The 15,604-nt window shown below is 25.2% G+C and overlaps 1 protein-coding gene across 1 annotated transcript in view; it reads left to right on the forward strand.

Annotated features, from left to right (window-relative positions):
• Nucleotides 1-15,604, forward strand: part of LOC117177170 (interferon-related developmental regulator 1) — a 47,491-nt gene that overhangs the window by 12,689 nt on the left and 19,198 nt on the right. The window contains exons 3-5 of the mRNA XM_033367679.1: nucleotides 2,303-2,465; nucleotides 2,564-2,794; nucleotides 11,764-11,771. Of these exons, the coding sequence (XP_033223570.1) occupies nucleotides 2,303-2,465; nucleotides 2,564-2,794; nucleotides 11,764-11,771 (402 nt within the window). The remainder of the gene's footprint in view (nucleotides 1-2,302; nucleotides 2,466-2,563; nucleotides 2,795-11,763; nucleotides 11,772-15,604) is intronic.

Genomic DNA, 15,604 nt, shown 5'->3' on the forward strand with positions numbered 1-15,604 from the left:
AGGGTTTGAAATATTTAAGAAGGCTTTCAAATATTTTTTGCAATTCATTTGAATCAATTTGGAATTTCCCTTGGATTCTTAATAATTTATCCCGAATTCTCCTAAATCCTTTGGAATTCTCTTGATCCTGGAGTCTTTTAAAATTACCTTAAATTTTTAGACATTTCATAAAACTATTTGTAATTTCTTTACATTTTTTCTAAATAGTTTTCAAACTTAATGAATTAATGAACCATAATTTTTTCAAGTTTCTTCGAATTATTATCATTTCCCTCAAATTTCTCTAAATGTATTCTAATTTTACACGCATTAGTGGAATTTCGGAATTGTTCTAATTCAATTGAAGTCTTTTCAATATCAATTACATTGTTATTTAGTCTTAAGAATTTATCCTGAATTCGTTAAAATTCGCCTGGAATCCTTATAGAATTCTTTTTAACTTAAAAGAACAATAATCAAAATAAGTACTTAACTTTTTCAAGTAAATTAATCTGTGGAAACCCTGAAAACAAATGAAGAATTTATCAATTTTAATTTAAAATTTCTTTTCATTCGTATGAGCTTCTATATTAAAAATGTAAGGTGGCCGCTGGAACGGGAAACCAGGAAATGACCATGAATTTTATGATACCCGGAAATGACAGTGAAATTATTTTCTTACCAAGAATTTTACAATGTTTGGAAAAAACTTAGCAGTTTTTAACAAAAATTAGTTGAAATGTTATATGTTTTAGTTATTACATAATTCAGTTTGCAGTGCGTATTTCGATAATCTTTCATTCTAAAAAATTCCGTTTTAAAGACTTTAAAAATTAAAAATTAGAAGCGTTTAAAATCGACCATTTTTTATCAAAAAAATGTTGGTTGATATGATTTTTTAAATTGAACTGTGCATGAAAGATTAACAAGTGAATAGTAATAACATTTATTTCACAAGACGATTCAGAATCAGTTGAAAATCTAAGAATTTCCAGATTTTAACGTTAAAAATTAAACAATTTCAATGGAAAAGTCTTAGTAGTTAAATAAATGTGAACGCCCGGTTGTAACTTTATTAACTGTTTTAAACTTTAAAATTACTTCAAAATAATATATTTATAATTATTATTTATGAATTATTAATTTATTTTTATTTATTAATGTATTGATTAATTATTATTAATTAATTGTTATATTCAAATTTATTAAATTTCAGGTATTTTTTTATTCTAAAAATTGTGTATTCGGAATTTTTCAATTTAGAAAAAGATCGATTGCTTAATATTCAGAAATATTGGACTGTTCATCAAAAATCAATAATTAGAAAACAAATATTCAAGATTGAGCAAAAAATAAAGTTTAGATGTTACAATTATAATTGTTTTATTTAAAAGCTTTTAATTTGTAAATAAAATTGTTGTATAAATAAATATTAAACACCTATTATTCCTAGAAAAAATTCAAATACGCTTAAGAGATAATTCGAAATTCTGAAAAGATAAAAAATTAATGTAATATTTGAGCCAAGGATGGCCTGATTTATAATAAAATATAGATTTTTCAGATTTCGAGCATGAAATTTAGAACTTTTTTTTTGTAAATAGAGAAAGGCTTTAAAAGAATAAAAAAAATTTTCTTAAAATACCCAGAAAAATTGAAAATGATTTGTTTTTTATTAATTTCAGGAGAATATTTTAAAATATTTCCAAAATTGTCAAAAATAAATCTAGAATATTTTCAGAAAATATTTTTGATTTTACAGGATTTAAAAATATATATGGAAAATTTGAGGAAAAATTCAATTAATTTTTAAAATGTTTAGAAGTTCTGAAAAAATTTCAAAAATAATTTAAAATTGGAAAAAATCTAAAACAACATGTACATTTTTTAAGATTTTGAAATAAAATTTGGAAGCTCTTTAAGGATTTAAAAGCTATTTTAAATGTAAATAATTTAACTTCTAATTTAAGGAGTGTCCAGTTTATAAAAAAAAATGTAATCGCTCAATTTTTATTGTTTCTATTTTAAAATTACTTAAAATGATTTACAACTCAGTTTTTATTACTTCAGATGAAAACATTTTTGCGAACCGGAAAAAAACGGGAAATGACTGGTAATTTTTTCTTTTATTATAACGGCCACCCTGAAAATGTTCCCTGATTAGAATTTTGTTCTTGAAATAATACTCTTCAGGAACAATGGAAAATTATTCAGGGAAAATCTGGGAAAGGTTATGGAAGTGATCACTCTGGCTTTCTATTTTTGTTGGTTTGATTCTGAATCTTTAAATTTAAAATTTTTAAAATCGAAATTCTTTTTCCAGTGTTTATCTCTGCTGGAGGACCTGAATGTTTCCAAGCCAAACAGAGTCAAGTTCAACAATGTTTGAATTCTACCTACGGAGAAAGCATTGAATCAGCTGCAAACGCGAGCTCAGTTTCCGATATGGTTTTGCCACTCTTCGTCTTCAACCACAAAGCATGCAGGTAATTCTCAACAAATTCCTCAACATTATCAAAATATTCTACCCTTAAAAATCCACATTCAACTTGAGTTATTTACGAAAAATTTGTATTTTTTATAGCGATTTGGTCAGACTTCAAGAATGCGTAGTGAAAGAATTGGAAACTTGCGAGGATCCAACTCCAGCCAATATTGCAGATTCTCTTTTCACCTTCGTCAGAAGAGTTACACCTTGCGAAAAATTGCTAGGTAGCTCAGATACAATTAATACTAAAGTCCTAGCTTATACCGATTCCACGAACCCTAATTCCTCTTCCACCCTCACCAGGTCCTTCATTTTCTCAACAATTTTGTCGACAATTTCATCAGCTATATTAACTCTAATAATTTTATGAATCGTGTGAATATTTTACCAAGTGAAAAAGTCACAGATTATTCAAATCAAAAGTTCGGAAATTCATTCCTTGCAAAGATGAAAGTCTGCTGTGATAATTACTAATCAGGGATGACACTGAGGTCACAAAATAGATTGCGAATTTTCTCTGGGATATTTACGAGCCAAGCCTTTGAATTAATTGAAAAATCCCTCCTGTTGAATCCAGCTTTAAATTTAAACGATTAAGAGAATACGAACAAATATTCCTTTCTAGATTAGATAAATGCATTATGTACCTTCGGTCCAAATTCCAAACAAAGTCATTTGTGAGACAAGATTAAATTTGATTAAATCGATGTTTTTACAGCGAAATGTATAAGGGTGTCGACCCAGCCTGGAAAACCTGGAATTGTAAGGGAGATTTTTCGAGAGCTTGCTTAATTTGTCTTCATTTTAATAGAAAATTGAGTAAGAATGATTCTTCATTTGTAAAAGTAGGCGTGTATTACTGTATTCGCCTATTTTATTGAAGTTAGTTTTTTTCTTGGTTGTAAATTAATTTTTTTTTAACTGAAAATTTAAATATTCTGTTTCTGTATGAAAATTGATCGATTTTAGTTGAAAATTCAAGTATCTGGTTAAAAATCCATGTATTTTGTTGAAAATTCGTTCTTTTTGCTTGAAAGTTTAACAGTTTGTTTGCAGTTTTTCTGTTTCTTTACTGAAAGATCTTCCTTAGTTGAAAAATTAACTTGTAATAAACATTTTTTAATTAGAACTCATCCTTTTTAGAATAAAAATTGCTTTATTGGGTGAAAGTTAAACTCTTGTTAAAAATTAATTTTTTTGCTTGAAGATTGATTATCTTAATCAGGGTGGCCGCTGGACCGGGAATTAAAAGCATTTGAAGCTGGAAATTTGTGACAAAAAAGATTTTTATTTTATCAACTGTAAATAGAATTAAATAAATTTTTTTAATGGAGCTTTACGATTCTAGATCCGTTCAAAATTTGAGAATTTTCAAATTGTAACTTTTTTAATTCGAAAATCTTAATAAGAACTGATATCAATATATCATTTATTCCGATAATTTTATTTTTAAATAAAAATTTTAATGATCATCAATAAAGTATATTTAATTCAAAATGTTAGGCCTTTCCTTATATTATTTTTTATATTAAATTCAATACATACATTTATTGATACATATATTATTCCTGTTAATTTGTTTAGCCATTTAAAATGTTAACGTGCGTTTGAAACTTTATAAACTATTTTCAACTTAAAAATAACTCCATAATAATATAGTCGTAATTAAAGATTTTGATTACATTTAAAATATTGTTTAAGTCTAAATTATTCAATTTTTAACCTATTTAATTTTATATTTTTTAATTTAGAAAAAGAATACATATTTAATATTTAGCAATATTTCATTGTTCATTTAAGACGAGTAAATTGAAACCAAGTTTCAATTGAAAACTTCAATTGAAAAATTAAAACAATTTTAATTGTTTTATTTAAGAAATTTTTAATTTGTTAGTGAAATTGTTAAATCTGAACATATAAATAACAACTCAGCACTTATTTTTGGTAGAAAAAATTTGAGTAATTTTAAGAAATATCTAGAAGTTTTCAAACAATTCAAAATTAATTAAAAACTGGAAATGATTTCAAGTAATTTAAACAAGTGTGCTAACATATTTTTTCAGAATTTATAAATATATTTTTAAATTAATCGATTTTTTCCTATAATTTTTGGAAAATCCTATGAATGAAAAAAAAATCCTTAAAATCTTCAAGGTTCTTTTTCGATCATTTTTGAAATCTTTCACAATTATTAAAAAGGCTCTAAATTTTTTGTTTGAAATCCGAAAAAATCTACATTTTTTTAAAATCTGGCTGTGGGTATTTGCTCCAAAATTTCGGTACGAATAGCCAAATTTTGTTGTTATTTATAAATTCAAATTTTTCAGATTTTTTTTTTAATTTGCAGGATTTTTTAAAAGTTGTAAAAAAAATTAATTCATTTTAAAATATATTTAAAACTTCTGAAAAAAATTTCTAAAATTATTTTAAATTTGGAAAAATTTAAAACCACTTCTAGATTTCTCAAGATTTTTAAATAAAATTTTGAAGCTTTTCAAGGATGCTTGAACTTTTTAAAATAAAACTAATTTAACTTATAATTGAAAAACTGTTGAGTTTAAAAAAAAATTATTTTTTTAATTTTTAATATATCGAGCTTAAAATAACTTTACATAATATATTTTGAACATTTTTAAGTTCATTGTTTGATTTTTTAATTTAGAGTATTGAAAATCTTAACGTAGATTTATATTTTTTGAACTTAATCTGAATCTTTAAACTCTATAATTTATAAAAGTGAAAAATGTTTAAACTTCAATTTTAAAAGTTTGAAATTCAAGAGTTTTACTTTGAGTTTTACTTTGAGTTTTACTTTGAGTATTTAGAATAAAGAATGTAACTATTCCAGTTGAATATTTCATCATTTTAGTTATAAATTCATCTCTTGGCTTCAAAATTAATTTTTAAAGTGTGAATTTAACTATTTAGCTGAAAATTCGTCTTTTTTATAGAAATTAATCTTCTTGGTTGAAAATTCAACTATTCTAGTCAAAGATAATAATAAAATAAAATAATAAATAAATAAAATAATATAATAAATAATATAAATAATAAAGATAATAAGAAAATACAATAATTTTAGTTAAAAGTTTATCACTTTTTTAAAAATGTAACTCTTTTTTTTTAATTATTTTTTTTTTTTGTAAATTACTTTCTTTTAGAATTTTTTTTGTTGCTGAAAATGTAATTATTCCAATTGAATGTTTCATGATTTTGATTGAAAATTGACCTCTTGGTTGAACATAAAGTTTATAACTGATAATTTAACTATTTATATTTCATTTGTCAATTTATCTTCTCTATTTAAAAATGGTCCTTTTTGGTACAAATTAATCTTCTTGGTTGTATATTCAATTATTCTAGTTAAATATTCATCATTTTAGTATAAAATTGCGTACTTATTTTGAAAATATAACTATTTTCTTTAAGATAGTTTTTTTTTTAATATTCATTTTTTTTCAACTGAAAATTCCACTACTATTTCAATTGAATATTCCATCATTATACTTGAAAATCCATGACTTTGGTTCAGTATTAATTTTTTTAATCTGAAGTTCAACACTTTCATTTTTGTATGGAAATTTGTCTTTTTTAGATAAAAAGTTAACTATTAGTATGAAAATTTGTATTTTTTATTTGAAGATTCAAGTATTTGACTGAAAAATCCTCTTTTTGGTAGAAAATTAAACTTGTTGTTTCAAAATTAATCTTTTGTTTAAAATAAAAATGATTTATAGCAAGTTAAACTCTTTTGTTCAAAAATCATCTTTTTGGTTTCAAATTAATCTATTTCAGTTCAAGATTCATCATTTTAGTTGAAAATTCATCATTTGGTTGCATTTTTTGGTATGGAATATTAATATTATCTGAAAATTTAACTGTTTGATTTTTGTTAGAAAACTGTTATTTTTTATTTCAAAATTCAACTATTTGTTTGAGAATTCATGTGTTTCATTAAAAATTCGTATTTTTTATGTAGAAAATTAATCATTTCGATTGAAAATTCAACTATTTGGTTAATATGCACTGAATTTTTATTTGAAGAAGATAAAATAAAAATGGGTTTTAATTATTATCGAAATTTATCGACTTTGGAGACAAGTTCAAAAACAGATTAATTATGTTTTTAGTATTATTTAATTATTTAATTAATCGATGTTGCTAATATATTTGAAGATATTTTGTAATATAATTTGTCAAAGCTTTCTAAATTAATAATACTAATTGAATCCTTAGAAACTGGAAAAAAATGTATAATAAACTCTGAAACGTTGTACATATTTACAGTCGATTGTTAGAAAAATTGCGAAATATTTGAAAAATTGTACCTGGAATAGTCAGGAAATTATTGTTCAGGATTTTTTTAGACACACTGATAAGTGCATGTGCAGGAATTATATTCATGTTGTTTTTTTAATGTTCACAGGATTGTAGAAGACTACTTCATAATTCCCAATCACACTTACGATTTTCTATTTTTCTGGACTGGCCATCTTCTGAATAAAGAAGTTCAGTTGCAATAAAGTTTTGCCATATAATTAGTAAGCACTAGCAACTATTGTATAGCATGTGACTAACAACTAAAGTTAAAGAGGAATTTTGACCAAATATCAATTGCATGATTCGTTGCTCTCTAAATTTAAATTGTTTTCCAGATTATCAGAGCCTTAACTTGGGTTTAAAAATAAATGAATATGTTTTATTTATTTTTATTAATTAACTAAAAATAAATTGCCCAAAGAAATGTTGAGTTTCAAAAAAATTACAATTTCAGGCCTCGGACTCAAGACTTGTGTTTTTAAAAATTACAGAGGAATTTAATAATATTACAATTGTTTTAAGAAAAATCTATCCAATCACTTTAAATGTCATAAATATAGTATCAAATGATGTAATTTAATTTAAAATAAGTTCGTTTTTAACTTTTTTGTTCAATGTAAATTAAAATTTTTATAGTTTTAAATGATGAAAGTTAACCACAAAGTTAAACAATTTACAGATTTTAACGTTAAACAATTCACTATTTCAATTGTAAAGTCTTAGTAGTGAAGCAAATTGAAACTTCCGATTAAACCTTTATGAACCATTTTCATTTTTTAAATAACTTGAAACAAATAGAGCCATTATAAACGCTTTTATTCAATTTCAATTCGCATTAAAATATTGTTTCAATCTCAAATTTTCTATTTTTGACCCATTGATTCTGAGAGCTTTTAATTTAATTTGAATTTGAAACTGCATTGTTCGAAATAATTTTAATGGATAAATAACAACTGAACAATTAATAATACGATACGAATTACAATTAAAATAATTTAACTTGTAATTTAAAAAATGTTCACCCTAAAGAAAATATTTAATTTCTAAACTTATAATTTAAAAATTTGCAGTTTAAGGGCAATTAAGTTTAAATTGTTCTATTGAAAAGTGTTAAAAGCTTCCAGTTTATACTTGTAAATTGTTTTACGTTTAAATAAAAATGTCTGAATCAAACATTTTTTTAAGATTCAAATTTAAAAATTTAAAATAAAACGTTCAACTTTTGGGTTTTAATTAGAAATCAGTGAGTGTTAACGAATTTGAACAAGTTTAAGGGATTTCAAAACTTTCAGGGTATTTTAAAGGATTTAAAGTGATTTCAAAAAATACAAGAAATTTTAAGGGATTCTAAAAGGTTATTCTCATTGTGAGGATTTTACGGGATCTTAGTGTTTTTAAAAGATTTTATTATTTTTGAAGGAATCTGGAAAGGTATTATAGATTTGAAGATGTCGTTCGAGATTTTTTGGGGGATTTTAAACTATTTAAGGTATATTTTTTTTAATACCAAGAAATATAACAATATATAAATACTCTTAAGGGTTTTCAAATAATTTAATAGGATTTCAGAAAATTTCAAAAGGTATCAGTGATATTTACTAGATTTCAAGGCATTCAAACGGATTTCCAGAGAACTTAAGGAAATGAAATTTTAAGGACTTTTAGGGATTTCACTGAATTTAAGGGATTGTAAAGAATTTTAAAAGAAGTGACAAGATTTCAAATTTCAATCTTGAAAGATTCAAAAGGATTTCACGAGATTTTTTGGAAGATTTATACTGTATATCAGATTTAAAAAAAAAACGGTCAAACCTCGATGTAATATTTTTTAATTTCGTGTTATATTTTCTTACTATTTTTCAAATAATGTTACTATTGATACTAATTTGAATGATAAAATGAGTCAGAGGCCTGTCATTTCAACCTTTAAATATTTTAGTATTTTCCGGCGAAGTTATTTAATTTGGGGGGAGGGGGGTTATGGCTCAACAAATTAACATTCTTTTTAAAAATAAAAATAAAAATTGTGAAGGGCTTGGGTTTTATATTACTAAGCTTGCCTAACTCTAGTTTGTAGTGGAATTTGGACGAAACGGAATACTAACTTTTTACGACTAAAAAAATTTTCTGCTGTAAAACTCGAACAAAGTATGTAAGCATTTAAGATTAATGCAGAATAAGAATCGCGAACGTGCCTTCAGTTAATTAAATATAAGATTTAACCGATTACTCGATTGAATCAAAAGAAGAGAAAATTACCAGTGTGATGAAAATAACTGGGCATTTGCAAAAGAACCCTTTGTTAACCTATTTTTATAATAATATTGTGTTTTTATTTCAGTGTTGTAACTTTGCTCAAGCATGTAAGAAGACTTAGGAAATGGTTTCTCCATTTAAACAAACTTTTGCGGTGCTTTTAACTAATAATTAACCTGCATTTTTTTCCAGCATGTTACCATGTTATGATACCAAAGGATATGATATAAGAAAGTTATTTTCCATTAATATTATATCAAAAACGCGTTGGTTGTTACATGAAAGTTTTTATGGAATGCTTATATAATTACAATCATTACTCTATTATGTTAATACATTTATCTGACTTTTTCGCAGTGCACTTTTTTTTATACGTTCCTTAAATTTAATTATTAAGTTTATGTTCTTGTTTTAATTCAAAGTTTAAATTTCGTACGGGAAATGAATGATTCTGTGGAATAAAATAAGAATGTTGGGATATCATTGAGTGTATGGTTTGAATATGAATAATTTAATTATCGTCGACGATCATTCATTCACTATCGTGTATTAAATCTTTTGATATGTATTTTTTCATAAAAAGTTGTTCGAATTCGGCTCGCAATTTATGTACTAAAATTATATGTTGTAATAAATTCTATATTATTTTTCACATCATTTGTTTTATTTAACTATAATTTATTTTTAAACCTTAAGGTTATCTGAATAAAAACTAAATTTTTTAGGTATAGGTAATTTCTTTTTATACCATTTTTCTAATTGTTTAGTGGTTAAGATAAGAGTGGTCAAGTGAAACAAAATTTTATTAGATATTTGTGATTTTAATTGTAAATATTTATTTTAAAGAAAAAACATGTTAAACATAACTTTAGAAAATCAAAGATTTCAAATATTAAAGTATATATAAAGCATATGTATTGTAAATTGTTTTTTAATCTTGAAAAGTAATTCTGTTATTAAAATGTTGCTATTAAAATTAGCAACAACAAGAAATACCGATTCTGACAATAAGATTTATTTTAAAAGATTAATTTTAAGCTTTGAAGATTTCAAAACATCTTGAGAAAGAATTTGAAAGATTCAAAGACAATTTTTTATTGTACATGATTTTAAATTTTGTAAGAAAATAATTCAAGTCTTTCGAAATTTTCTAAAAAATGGTTAATAAAATTTAGATTTTTGACGATTTCGAAAAACGAAGCTTTCTAAGAATTATGGAAAAAGGTTTCAATGACATAAATTAACTATCTTAAGATTCCTCAGAAAATATTAAATGATTGTTTTATTTGGATAAATTAATTTATAAGAGAATGTTTATAAAGATATGAAAACAGTTTAGAAGATTTGTGAAAGTTTCAAAAAGGAAGTTAGAAGCTTTTCAGGCAACAACTTTTTTAATTTTATAGAATTTTGAAAAAAATTACAAAACATTGAACTAATTTTAAAAGATATTTAGATTTAAAAAAAAAATCAAAGAAATTGAAAGAAAATGTAGATTTTTGAAGATTTTGAAATAAAATTTGGAAGCTTTATTAAGACTTTGAATGATAACAAGATAATAATTAAAAATTTCTTAATATTTTTACTCAAAAATAATTTTTTAGAGCGTTTTTTTTTTAATTTTGTAGAACATTGAACAAATTTTAGGAAAATTCTAATCATTTTAAAAGATATGTAGAATGTTCAGAAGTTCGAAAATGATTTTAAAATAATTTAAATTTTAAAGAAATGTCAACAGCTATAAATCAAATTGAAGGTTTTTGATAATAAAAAAAAAACTTTCATAAGATTCCTGAGAACATTTTTAATGATTCTTTAATTTTGAAAAGTTAAGTACATATAAGAAAATTTTTATAAAGATTTAAAAACATTTTAAAATGTTGTCAAAACAATATATTCGAAGCTTTTCAAGCAATTTCTTTAATTTTACGGAATTTTTGAAGATTCCGTACTAAAGTTTGGAAGCTTTTTACGTATTTTGAAAGCTTACAAGATAATAAAAAAAATCTTCTCAATATTCCTGAAAAAATTTATGACTTTTTGTTTTGAACATTTAATTATAAGAGTATGTTTAAAAATATATCAAAAATTGTAAAAAAAAAGAGTCTGGAACATTTTCAGGAAATTTTTTTAATATTGTAAAATTTTGTAAAAACGTTAGGAAAAATATTTCAAGAGAATTAAAGAATTGCTAAGAAAAAGAATCTGGAAGATTTTATGGCAATTTCGTAAATATTTTGCAGAATATAAACAAAATTGTAGAAAAATTCGAATCATTTAAATAAATATTATCAAGATTTTGGAAGATATAAAGAAAAATAGAAGGTTCGAAAATCATTATTAATATTTTACTGCATTAATTAACAATTTTTATAGTTTATTAATACATAATTAAATGTTGAAATTTAATACTCAGTAGTTTCAATATTTAAAATTTTCCCGCCTTAATATTTGAAACTTTTAAAACTTTGGTTGTAGATCTACCCCTTTTCAAACGCCCAAACAACAAAATGATCTGAAAATTCACTTTTGTTATTTTTCTCGAAAAAATTAATTTTAGAAAAAAAGTATTCATTTAAAAAATATATGTTTGGACGAAATCTACAACATTTGTGAAAAAATTGGGTTTTAAATAATATTTTTCGAGATTTTGAAAAAAAAAATTGTTTAACAAAATTAAAATTGTTCATACCTTAATTTATATTCATCTGCACCAAAAGTCCTTTTTGTGCGTTCAACTGGGGTCCAAAAGAAAACCCTGGGCCAACAGTATCAAGTCAATATTATTGACTGACTTTTTCGGAAGTATATCCGAAACTTTGATAAGTTTCCAAAGTTTCATGAAACTTTACAGCCCTATACAAAATAATATCCAAATATACTCAGGGAGCGTCCATAAAATATGTCAAAGCTTTATGGAGCGGGTGGGGAGCCGAATCTTGCAGTAATGCGATTATTTAAAAAATGATTTTTTCCAAGTTAATGAAAAAAAGAAAGTTTCGCCCCATGCAATTGTTGTTATTATTGTTGGACCCTCGGCGTGCATCCAACTTGGATTTCTGCCACCCAATCTGAAATGCATACTTAATTATGTTTGTCGTTGCACTGAGGAGAAAACAAAACGATTTTTTTAGTAAGTGAAAATACTGAAAATATACCTAATTTCCCCGGCTTTTTTCTCGGTTCTCAAAATTCCAGACTAATTTCCAGTTTTCCTGGACTTATTATGAATTAATACAGATTGATATTGCCAATGACATATTTAAGAAATTTCATAGAATAAAACAGGTAAACCAAAACAGTCATTCATGCAAGCAGTTCAAAGAATCGAAAATAAAAACCGGTTTAAGCTCCCAATTTATATATATCAAACATACCGCCATAATTTAAATGCCCGCTTATCACCTGAGTACTAGTCATTGCGCTTGCGCATAACTTAAGTTCTGCGCAACCCACCACCTGATTGGTTGAAAATGACCGCCCACGGAAAGTTTGGCGCAAAAGCAACAAAGTTTCGAGTACTTTCGAGGGTGTTCGTGAATGTTCGACTTCACCTAGCCCAGATCCCAGCCGAGTGAAGAAAGCCAACTGAACTGACGACTGCGAGTGAGAAAGCCTGGCTGGCTGTCTCGACGTGTATGTTCTGAACGTTTCACACCATGTTAATGAGTTTTTATCCAATTTTCATTAAAAATTCATACAGTGTATTCAGTATACGAAAGAAAATTAATTGTGCGAGACATTTACCCTCTTGATCGAGTATTTTTGTTAGTGTAAATTGTGCAAGGCTTAAAAATGCCTGGCAAAGGAAGTAGAAAAGGAAAACAACGTGAGTAATCTCTTGGTATTTAAATTCCCCGGTTTTCTGCCTTCCTTCCTCGTTGTATCTGTCCATATTTGTCATAATTACTTACTTTTTTTTAATCTATTACTCTTTCTGAACGGTTTCTGCATTCTTAGAATGAGGAAATTGTTAAATCATGCCTGAATTTGGCGAGACAAATCATCCTTGTTGACTCGACCTCGTTTATTCTTACGTCACGGATTTACATTATTTTCGTCAGCCTGCTGCTAAAATTCAATCTCTTGTCATTCATATCGATTACTTTCGGGGATTTTATTTTTGTGTTGGGTTTTAAGACTGGTATGTGTTCATTGATTAAAATATCGCTTGTCTCTTGGTCCGATTTTCAACCGAAACATGTGACTTCCATGCTCTCGCACAATTTCCAGATGTAAGAGTGACCTATTACGTGGGACACAAGTTCTACGTCAATCGATCCATTTTCTCGTACAATTCGCGTATGCAACGTGAAAACATGATTTTTTCAAATTTTTAGGTTATATTCTGTGCCCTTCAAAGAATCTGAACATTTTTGCTGATTCTGCAAATAAAAAAATTCGGCTTACCCAAATTTTTATAAATATTATAACAATGTTCCTAATTGTTTTTCATGTAAAAATTACTAATTTTTGGAAACAATATAACTTTTTAAATTCCGTTTTTGCGTATTAACTTCAATTTATTATCAATATATGTAAGTGCGTTTCGTACAGATGATAAAAAATCAACTCAATCCGGTTCAATATGCTCTTAGGCTGCAGATTATGTATCAATGTGCACTCTTTGTCTCGCACCAGACACGACGAGCTAAAAAAAAACTCACGAGTCATTTCAGAAGAATAAAATTTTCCTCTTGTTTCCATATGTTTCGGTTCATTTTCTAAACGTTTGGCTCACTACGAATAGGCACATCACAAAAGTGATTTTTCATGAACAAACTTTGCGTTCCAAAAATTTTTGCTTTTAAAAGTATTTATTTGTTAATATAAAAAACAGGGTTGGTACTCAACTTGGAATTCATATGAGTTAGTTATATTGCGCGTAAATCGTTTTTCGACTTCAGGGGGAAAATATTCTAATAAAAACAAATACATATTTATTTTTAATTAATTACTTATCAAAGAAAGACTTTAACAACAACAACAACAAAAGGAAATATTTTTGGGGCGCATAAAAAATCACGACAAATAAAATTTCTAAACAGTTAATAATATTACGGAATTGGAACACTCCAGAATAAGAGAATTCTCGAACAGGTGGTTGCCGAATTATAAAATATCCGAACTAGAAAAATCCCGAATTTAAGCAATTAAATGTATTTATTTATGTATTTATTAAAATGTATACTTGGGGTTCAAGTACCTCTGACTGTTCTCAATTCTTTCTTTTCTCTAAAATCTTATCAGGCTCGTCACATATATATAGACTGTTCGGGAATTTTCCAATTCCGACATATTATAAAGTTGTTCAGGAATTCTGCATAGTCGGGAATTTTATTTTTCTCGATTTTTCAGTTATCCCTCGACAATGTATAATATTAACAGCTTTCAAAATTGACGAAATATAAAAGTTCCCGAATAATAAAATTCCCGAAGAGTTTATATATTACCGAATTTCATAATTCCCGGCAGAAAATAATAGAATTATAAGGTGCCGATCAAAAAATTTCTCGAATTTAAAATTTAAAGAATTGGTTTTCTATCAATATTATTTATTTATTAAAAACACAATCAAATATTTTTATGAAAGAATTTTATATGTTTAAAGTTTTTAAAAATTATGGTTTGAATTAAATAATAATAATTGTATAAAAATTATACATATTTAAAACATAAGCTAAACATCACGTACGCCTGAAATAAAAAAGCTCAATTTTTCCGATCAATAACATTTTCCAAAAAAAGTTTATAAGATTCCATTCAATATTGATCTATCTAAAAATTTCTTTTTAATTTTTTTAGATACCATGCAAATTTTCAAACCAAAACTTTTATCTAAAAATATATATGTATATGTTTTTTTCAATTTATATTTCAAATTCAGAAAATAATTTTTTTAAACTTTAAACATTAACACACGATTTTATTTGATAAAAATATTTGATAAGAATCAACCATCATTTATCTAAATTCGGTCATTTTCTGTCAGGAATTTTTCAATTTGGGATTTTTGTATTTCGGCAATTTTATAATTTCGGGAATTTTCTAATTAGGTTCAAGTACGGAGTTGTATTTTCAACGAATAAAAAAATGAATGACACCGATATTTGAAATATTAAAAAAAACTTCTTTAACATTTAATTTTTCAAAATAAAAAATCATTTTCTCAGGAATTTCAAGAAAAATTTGCGATATTTTGAAATAGTAGTTCAGTTTTCTTTAAAAAAATCATCTTTAAAACTCTGCAAAATCTAGAAATAATTCTAATATCTTCCAGACTATATTTTAAATTGAAACGTAAATATTTTTAAATTTTCCCAGAAATCTGACTATTGTAAAAAAATCTGCCCTTAATCTTCCAGATTTTTTCGACATTTGTCGAAATCTTTTTAAATTTTATTTCCTTAAAGCCTTTCAAAATGCTTAAGAATCTTCCAAATTGTTATGTACAAGTATTCAAAAATGTACAGTTTTAAAAAACTTTTTAATTTTTAAATTATTTTGAATCGTTTCAAACCTTCTAGATATCTCTTAAACCTAATCAAATTTGTTATAAAA

The sequence above is a fragment of the Belonocnema kinseyi genome, chromosome 7 (assembly GCF_010883055.1).
Source record: "Belonocnema kinseyi isolate 2016_QV_RU_SX_M_011 chromosome 7, B_treatae_v1, whole genome shotgun sequence".
NCBI lineage: Eukaryota > Metazoa > Arthropoda > Insecta > Hymenoptera > Cynipidae > Belonocnema > Belonocnema kinseyi.